The sequence below is a fragment of the Arvicola amphibius genome, chromosome 11 (genome assembly GCF_903992535.2).
Source record: "Arvicola amphibius chromosome 11, mArvAmp1.2, whole genome shotgun sequence".
NCBI lineage: Eukaryota > Metazoa > Chordata > Mammalia > Rodentia > Cricetidae > Arvicola > Arvicola amphibius.
In genome coordinates, this window is record NC_052057.2 from 107,176,120 (window position 1) to 107,185,614 (window position 9,495).

Here is a 9,495-nt window from a genome sequence, read left to right on the forward strand (position 1 = left end):
CTTCAAACCCTCTCCCGTTCCTTTGACCTCACCCGAGCCTTTTGCTACTAACTCCAATTGAACTTTAACTTGGGATCTTCTGGGCTTCATTCTGTCTCTGCTCTTCCCCTGGAGGTCTGGTTATAAAAGCTAATTCCACTTGCAGGTATACACTCTGCACAGGTAACCTTCAAACGTCACAATAAGGCATGTAGAGAGACCCCTTCCTTACAGCACTGGTGGAAAATAAGACAAAAACGCCCCCCCCCCCAATTCAACAAAAACACTGTGAAGTCCACTTAATGGGATACCACAAAGATGTTCAAAATGACGCAGCAAATCTGGATGTATTAATAGGGGTAGACCATCAAGACACATTGTGGAATAAAAGACACACACTGTAAGATGATACAGACCACACTATCTTCTATGTAAGAAAATAAGCTACACAGATATTAAGCATCTACTCACACAAATGCACGTAAAAACACAGTAAAGGTTCAGAAGGATCCACAAAGATGTTACATCACATCTCATGCTACCAAGACTTTAAGCCAGGGATGGTGCCGCACACCTTTAACCCCAACACTCAGAGACAGAGACAGGTGGACCTCTGTGAATTCAAGGCTAGCCTGATCCACACAGCCCAGGTCATCCCCAGTTACATCATGAGATTCTGTCTCAAAACAAACAAAGAAATCACTTAAGTATATAAAAAAAGTGAACTTAACACAGTAGACACTGAAAATGTTTAGAGAGCATGTAAAATAATGCAGAAAGTGCTTGCAATAAGGTATTTATTCCTGTTAACAATATGTGTGCATATATTAATATATCATTATGTATATCACTTGAATATTAAATACAAACAGTAAAGTCTAAGAAAAATACATAAAGATGTTAGCAATAAATATTTTGCAGTTGGAAATCTACAGATCACTTCTATCTACTATGAAGATTTTTCTCATGATAGTTATTTGCAAGATAATCCTTGTAAAATTGCTATGTAATACTCATCCAAGGGAAAGAAAATAATTAAAAAATAATCTCTTTCCACCTCCAGCCAACACCATCATAATTAGATTTCCTAACACAAAACCTGTCACCCCTGAGGCCCTTAATACGAACTTGGCTGTGCCAGCACCTGAGTTTCTTTGGAAGCAGGTGAGACTCTGGGTCCTGCAATTCTTCCCGTCCACTGCAGACCTTGCCTCAAGCCTGGGGTTTCACAAACAGCGCCACCTGCTGGATGTCAAGTGTTCTCACACATGAGCCTGTGGGAGACACTACACATTCAAACAAGATCAGCTCCTTCACTGCAGTCTTAAAGTGAAAACTCAACTTTAAAAACAGCAACAGGCTCCAAAGCTACAGAGAAACCCTGTCTCGAGAAACAAACAAAAAAAAAAACCAGCAACAGCACTGTCATTCTTTGGTGACAGTAGCAGGAAGGACTCAGATAGGCCCTGGGAAATGGTGCTGGCCAGGGTTATAGAAGACAGGCACAGGAGCTGAGGAGCCAAGGGGCCCTGAGGGGAAACCTCATCTTTCCCAGACTTGCCAAGCAGACGTTCAAAGACTACAGTCATGCGCTCTTTTGCATCTCTGCCTGCACAGACCCAGTTACCAAAGCTGCGCTCAGAGCTAAGCTGGCTGAGGCTTCAGCCTGGAACAGAGCAGGAACAAGAGGCCAGGCTCCTGAGGCATACCCCCTTGCTATTTGCCCACATCTTCATGACACCTGCCACCCCTCACCAAGAGGCTTCATCCCCCATTCAGTCCTTTACCAGTCTCCCCTTTGGTAACAAGTCCAGGCTGCATGGCAGCCATCAGACTGCAAGGAGAGAAAAACAGAAGAAGGTGTGAACTACTTCCAGACAAAGTCCCGCGCACACTGCAGTTACCCTTTGCCTAGAGCCTCAGCCAGGAGACTGGGTTAGGATAGCAGAAGAATGGTTTGAACTTGGGAAATGGAACCCTGCTGTGCCACCAGCGAGGCTGGGTAATGAGAAGAACATAGAGCGGGCTGCAAAGGCAGCAGAAAAAAAAAATGATAGCTACAGCTGCCCATCCTCGAGAATTTAGTGTGGGAGATTGCTACTTGGGTCCTGAGAAATCTGTGATCTGAAATTGTGGCTGATTAGGAATATAGTGCTAGGGCTCTCTCTCTCTCTCTCTCTCTCTCTCTCTCTCTCTCTCTCTCTCTCTCTCTGTGTGTGTGTGTGTGTGTGTGTGTGTGTATGTATGTGTGTCCCTTGTGTAGAGGTGTGACGTATGTATGCACATACATGTAGAAACTAGACAATGGCCTTTGGGGTTGTTCTTCAGGAACTAGCCACTTTGTTTGTTTAAGACAGGGTACCTCACTGGTCCAGAGGCCAGCTGGCCAGCAAGCCCCACGGATCCACCTCTCTCTGCCTTCTTGGTGATGGCTTTATAAGTGTACCACCACACCTGACTTGTTTTTTCATGAGTTCTGAGGTGATCTTCATGCTTGCAAGGCAAGCACTTTACCAACTGAGTCATGTCTTGGGTTCAGGGATACCGGGACGCAGTGGTTAAAGGTGGTTTGATATGTTTGTCTTGTTGTTTTTTGAGACAGGATTTCTCTGTTTAGGCCTGGATATCCTGAAACTTGCTTTGCAGATCAGGCTGGCCTCAGCCTTAACTTAGAGATCTTTCTTCTTACCTCTGTGATTAAAGGTGTGTGCCACCTTTAATATAATAAGATGAAGTAAAAAAATTTATATTGAAGTTGGACACCACAACTCAACTGGAGGAAAAGAGACCCAAGAGCAAGCTCAGGAGTCGGAGACCCTCTTGTTCTCAGTCAGGATTCCCACACAAGCTAAGAGTTTTAATATATATGCAGAGGACCTGGTATTGACCCATGTAGCCTGGGTACTTGCTGCTTCACATGAGCACAGATGCACCTTGCTTAGTTGATTCAGAGGACCTTGTTCTCCTGGTGTCCTCCATTCCCTTTGCCTCTTAAAGTCTTTCCACTGGCTCTTCCAGGAATGCAGGCTTTAGAAGCATCTCAGAACAAGCTCTTGGCTGCAAGGTCTAATTCACTTAGACAAAGAGAAGAAGCCTGGTTTTCACCCCAGACGCAGGTGCTGTTAAGGGACCTAACAATCTATGTCTTCATGTGCAGCTTCTAAGAGGTGAGACACCACCTCTGCTTTGCCATAATACCTAATGCTACCTCCTGACACACAACCCCACTCCACCTCAACCTACCAAAGGACCACCATCCCACCTAAATTTCACCAAAATGTCTCCCTTCTCCAAAATCATGTCATGACCCTTCCTTTGCTTGCTGACACACCCACTGTCCCTCTGCTGGGGTAAATGACCAGATAGCCAGAGGTTTTTTTTTTCCTTTCCATTCCTAAAAGTTATTTGTCTGGGTGCGGTGGCACACGCCTTTAATCCCAGCCCTCCAGAGATAGAGGCAGGCTGATGTCTGAGTTTGAGGCCAGCCTGGTCTACAACGTGAATTCTGGGACAACCAGGACTACCTAGAGAAACCCTGTCTCAAGAAACCAAAAGGAAGAAGAAAATGATTGTGTTCTGCCTTTCAGGTTTACATGTTTCCACCGGGAAGGCTGTTGTCATTCAAGTCAGAATTCCTCTAGGAGCAAGGCATTAACCTCAATGGCTTTCTAAACATCTTTGCCTAGTTTGACTGCAGTGTGTTTTGACACAGTTTGCTGTTTTGTTTAGTTAATAGTTTGTCCTTCTTTGATTTTTGTTTTATTGTTATTGTTTTGTGTTTTTGTCTTATCCCTCCGTAACTTGGATTGGTCTGGTACTCTCTATATGAACTAGGCTTGCCTTGAACTTGGAGCAATCTTTGATCCTCCTGGTTCAGCCTCCTCCACGCTGGGAGTACAGGTACGCACCACCAGGCCTGGCCAGGATTCATTCTTGAACCTTTTTATCCTTGGTCAAATTTGGGGCAGGGGTTCAGCCATTATTTTTTTGAGCTTTCTATTGGTTACACCTTTTCTCCTTTTTTGTTGTAATTTTGGTGGCCAGAATGTTAATTTCTTGGTACTGTTCCATACGACTCTATTTTTTACTTCCCATTTATTTCCATATTTTTGCAGTGTGTGTGTGTGTGTGTGTGTGTGTGTGTGTGTAGGTATGTGTGCGATGCGCACACACATGGCAAAGTGGGTGGGGTAGGTGAGGTACAAGGGAAACCTGAAGGTGTTGGTTCTCTTCATCCACATTATAGGTCCAGGGCTAGAACGTGGGTGGTCAGGTTTGACATCAAGCACCTTACCTGATGAACCTTCTCCCCACCCTGCCTCCATTCATTTAAAAGAGAAATTTTTCTTTATCAATTTCTATTAGTGAAATTACATTGATCTGCCCTCAAGTTCATGACTTTGTCCTCTACCAAGGTTCTGAGCCCATCCAGTGAGTTTTTAAAGTTTGTATGTCATATTTTTCTATCTTATAATTTACTCGCTTTTATAATTTTATCATCTATATTTGCGTATTCATGTGTATTTGTGCTTGTGTGGAGTTGCTAACGTGTGCATGTGCCTTCCTTTCTGGAAAGAAACGTTGCCACAGCAGTTCTAAGACAGTCTGGCATCCATCTTGCCTTCCAGGGAAGACACATCTCCCTTTTAACGACTGTACTGACCCAAGAAAAGGGCGCTTTTTTTTTTACAGACACTCAAGAAAAGGGCAGTTTACTCCAAACTCAACCTGTCCCCACCCGCTATCGGATTCGATCAAGAACTCCAGACCAGACACGACCGTTTTATAGGTTAAACTTTAATGTGAAATTCTGTAAAGGTAAAGAGTCGCCCTCCCAGGGGTTGGGGCTCTGCTCTCCAGCTCTTGCCTGTGGGGCCCGCCCCTTAGCATTTGCTGTAGATGGCTGCGCAGCCGCGCTCCTCAAACTCTTCCTTGCTGACCCAAAGCTGCTGGAAGGCCTGCAACGAGGCCAGGATGGAGCCGCCGGTCCACACTGACGTCTTCCTCTCGGGAGCAGCGGCCACCGTGGGGCTGTCCCCGGGGCAAAGGAGACTCAGCTCCCTCTGGAAACGCTCAGGGAAGCCGTCCAGCATGGTACAGCCACCGCACAGCAGCACGTTAGCAGCCATCTCCTCCTTGAAGCCAGTGTTCTGGCAGCGGCCCAGGCAGTCAGCGGTGAGCTCCGGGAGGCCCTGCTGGGTGCAGCCCACCAGGGAGGGCTTGAAGAGCATCTCGGAGCAGCGGAAGCGCTCCTGGCCGATGGTGATGACCTTGCCGTCCGGGAGCTCGTAGTCTACGCGCAGCTCCTCGGGGCTCAGGCTCATCTCCTCCTCTGGCAGCAGCGCGGCGTAGCAGCACTTCTTCTTGATGTGTTCGATGATGTGCAGGTGGTCATCCGAGAACTGGTGACCTGCCTCATTGAGCAGCTGCATGAGGTAGTTGGTGAGGTCGCAGCCGGCATAGTCTGCACGGCAGGGCAGGCCAGGCAGCAGGTCCCCCTCGGAGATGGGCACCACATGTGATACACCGTGCCCGCTCTCGACCACCAGCCCGGAGGTCTTGCCGTATGAGTAGATGGACAGAAGCGCCTGCGAGGTCACGTGCATGGCTGGGATGCGGAAGGTCTCAAACATGAGCTCCGCGTACTTTTCCCGGTTGCTGATGGGGCTGAGCGGAGGGTCGGACACCAGCACCGCGTGCTCTTCCGGAAGGATCTTCATGGCGGTGTGGAAGATGTACTCCCAGATGTTCTGGATACAATCCCAGTCCACCACGACGCCGTGCTTCAGTGGGTTAACCAGCTTCAGAGATGCCTCCATGTTGAGCAGCTCATGGCCCACGTATGTCTCCTTGAAGGTGTCTCCGGCGTCCGCTGCCATCTCGGCGCTGCGCTTGCCCACCGTAGAGGAGATGAAGTAGGTGGGCCTCTGCTCTCCCGCATAGCCGCACTTACAGTACTGGGAGCCCAGGTCAATGACCAGCGCCTTGATCTTGCGTATTTGCTTGGGCTTCATCTTCAGTTGAGTGGACCCTGTGTCCCGGATGCCAGCCTCAGGGGCTGACAGTGTTCCTGCCTCTCCAGGGTCGCCCTGGGCTGTGCCCATGGGCTTAGGGCTAGGGTTGTTCTTTGTCGCCATCTGCCTCCCTTCCTGACCTTCTTACATCCACACCCTAGAGTTCCTGGGGAGAAATGAGAGTCCACCGTCAACCGTGCCTCGGCAACCACTTAGCGTTGTGATGTCACCAGGGATGGTCCATTTAGATAGGGGGGAGCTTGCTCTTTTCACCCTCCACACACCTCCCTAACTGGTTTGCTCCAGGACAGAGCTAATGACCAGCAGCTCTAGAATCTCTCCGCTCCTTCTCACATCTCCACGTCTGGCCATTCAGCGATGATCCATTTATTTCTTTCCTCCTCTGCTTGTTGGCACTGATAATCTGGGCCCATAGAGAAAACCAGGCACCGTGCCGGGTTCTTCCTGTGTTACTTTGCAGAATCTTGGGGGCTGGGAAGAGCTGCACAGAGGTTCAGAATTCAAGAGCAGTTTTTGAGAGTGATAGACGTCCATCTAACACCAATTAACCAGGTCTCCTAGAGACCTTGAACGCTGCTTCCGTTTTAGACACAAAGCTCAAGGCCTGTACCTGGCCTCCTCTTTCATTCCACAGGCACAGGTGCATTCTCTAGTAAAGCTAGCAGCACTTTGTACTTTTGTTCTCACACCTGAGACCAAGAGGATCTGCCACCACCTCCACGAAGGAAGGACCCCATCACCAGAGTGACTGTCTCACATCTAGGATAGAGCTGAGGGTAAGGTCAAAGATGAAGCACGCATAAGGTTAGATTCTGGGTTCTGCACTTGGTGTAGAGGTTCATAACCCAAGAGCGATCAGTTTTTAAGAGGGATAATACTTCAACCAAAGTTCATCCAACACCAACTAACCGGGTCTCCTAATGACCTCAGCACCATGGTGGGTAGGAATTGGTATGTCCAGCCGAGGAGACAGATGGCCAAGCAGCCTCAGAAACGCATGCTAGGTGTCAAGGCATGTATGTGGTACATGTTGGTTGGGGGAAGGCTGTGTCCTCCTACTGGATATCCTTGGGGAAGCTGTGCACTCGAGCCTTAATGTTCCCACTGGTGGGACTCAGTCGGGTCATATTTTGATGCACACGCTGTGACCCTGATAAAGGAGCGCAAGTCTATGTTCAAAACTAAATCTTCATAGGGTTATCTACCTTAGACCCCCAAATTAGGCAGAAGGGCTGTCCAGTCATCGCAGCAGCAGTAACTCCTGGCGAAAGCTCATACAGTGTCCATTTGTTCAGATGTCTCTAGTCCGTCCTAGCCCTGCTCGCCTAGAAGTCCCTGCAGTGGCCCATGGCCTGATGGGACAGGTTGGTCCTCCACCACCAGCAGCCTCCCTTCTCCCACCCACACTCTGCATTTCCAGACTCTTCCCCCTGGTTACATTGATCTTCTTGCAGCTTCTTTCAGTGGAGCTCAACAAACTTCTAGAAGGGGATGGTCACATTGATTTCCCCTCAGCTTTTGGCCCAGTCTTTGTGATGCTGATTCAACTGTTTGTTTTTGTTTTCTTTTTAATGACCCGGGCAATCCATAAGTGAATGAGTACAGCTGCTGCAGTAAATTCATAGAGCACCACAGGCTGGATCCGGCCCCCTGCTGGCCCCTTCACTAACTCCCCAGCCATGTGACTTAGTCCCCTGCACCAATTGCACTTGGTCACCTCCTTCAGCTCATTACACAAGTGCTGTCAGCTCAGGGAGCCTTTGCCTGAACCACGTCAGCACTGCCATCCTCTCTCTGTCCTCTGATTTTTCTCTAAAAACTTCTAAATTTTATTTTTTTTTGTTCAACAGACATTTTGTGTCTTTCCCCCCCCCAGCGCACACCAACGCGAATATGGGCCAGATGAGGACTCTGATGCTGCTTCTTCATGGCATGTTACAGGCACTCAACAAATAAACTGAACAAATTAATCAAGCTTTACTACCAAAGATAATATCTCTAATGTACCCAAACAAGGACCCCAGTATCTAGACAGTCTCTGGTCGCTGGATTATGTCACAATCAGTGATGTCACTGTTGGGCAGATTCTTAAGCTGTCCTCTGATTTGAGCCTTTCAGGCCTCGTACCCAGCAGGATCAGGAGCTTTCTGAGAGCAGTATGTCTCTGGACAGCGTGTGGGCTCCAGAGGCAGCAGACATGGGGGATGGGCCTGCCAAGAAAGCTGGCAACCAGGCCTCCATGCAGACACAGGTCCTCCAGACTGCCTCCCTAAAGGATGGCCCAGCAAAAAGGGCAGTATGGGTCCGTCGAGAGAGTGCTGAGACAGAAGACCCTGAGAAGTCAACCGCGCCCAAGGACAGGTCCAAGTTAGAGGTGACCAAAGCAGTGGTCGTGGATCTTGGCACCGGCTTCTGTAAATGTGGCTTTGCTGGCCTGCCAAAGCCCACTCATAAGATCTCAACAACAGTGGGCAAGCCCTACATGGAGACAGCCAAGACTGGGGATAATCGCAAAGAGACCTTCGTGGGGCATGAGCTCCTTAACCCAGACATACATCTCAAGCTGGTCAACCCCCTGCGTCATGGCATCATCGTGGACTGGGACACAGTACAGGACATCTGGGAATACCTCTTCCGACAAGAGATGAAGATCGCCCCGGAGGAGCATGCAGTCCTGGTCTCGGACCCACCCCTGAGCCCTCACACCAACAGAGAGAAGTATGCTGAGATGCTGTTTGAGACCTTCAACACACCTGCAATGCACATCGCCTACCAGTCCCGCCTATCCATGTACTCGTACGGACGCACCTCCGGGCTGGTGGTGGAGGTCGGCCACGGTGTGTCCTATGTGGTACCCATCTATGAGGGTTATCCTTTGCCTAGCATCACGGGGCGGCTAGACTACGCAGGGTCTGACCTGACGGCTTACCTGATGAACTTGATGAACAACTCTGGAAAACACTTCACAGAGGACCAGACCAGTATTGTGGAGGACATCAAGACGAGATGCTGCTTCGTGGCCCTAGACCCCATCGAAGAGAAGAAAATCCCTCCCAGTGAACATGAGATCCAATATACTCTGCCTGATGGAAAAGAGATCCGTCTAGGCCAGGAGAGGTTCCTCTGCTCGGAGATGTTCTTCAAGCCGTCGCTGATCAAATCCATGCAGCTGGGCCTCCACACCCAGACGGTGTCCTGCCTTAACAAGTGTGATATCGCGCTCAAGCGAGACCTCATGGGGAACATCCTGCTCTGTGGGGGCAGCACCATGCTCAGGGGCTTCCCTAACCGCCTGCAGAAGGAACTGAGCAGCATGTGTCCCAATGACACCCCACAGGTCAATGTTCTGCCTGAGAGAGACACCGCAGTGTGGACTGGTGGCTCTATCCTGGCCTCGCTCCAGGGTTTCCAACCACTGTGGGTTCACCGCTTTGAGTATGAGGAGCATGGGCCTTTCTTCCTCTACAGAAGGTGCTTCTGA

At 49.2% G+C, this 9,495-nt stretch overlaps 2 protein-coding genes across 2 annotated transcripts; one reads left to right on the plus strand and one right to left on the minus strand.

The window, feature by feature from the left end:
* Window positions 1–4,756: 4,756 nt before the first annotated feature.
* Window positions 4,757–6,116, minus strand: Actl7b (actin like 7B). Its single transcript, XM_038348380.1, has one exon. The coding sequence runs from the start codon at window positions 6,114–6,116 to the stop codon at window positions 4,863–4,865; it is 1,254 nt and encodes a 417-aa protein (XP_038204308.1). The 3' UTR covers window positions 4,757–4,862.
* A 2,056-nt stretch (window positions 6,117–8,172) lies between these two features.
* Actl7a (actin like 7A) lies at window positions 8,173–9,495 on the plus strand. Its single transcript, XM_038348381.1, has one exon. It carries the CDS (start codon window positions 8,173–8,175, stop codon window positions 9,493–9,495), a length of 1,323 nt encoding a protein of 440 aa, XP_038204309.1.

Excerpts from the sequence above, each read along its gene's own strand:
- Actl7b (XM_038348380.1), bottom strand. The coding sequence starts at position 6,116 with ATGGCGACAAAGAACAACCCTAGCCCTAAGCCCATGGGCACAGCCCAG.
- Actl7a (XM_038348381.1), top strand. The coding sequence starts at position 8,173 with ATGTCTCTGGACAGCGTGTGGGCTCCAGAGGCAGCAGACATGGGGGAT.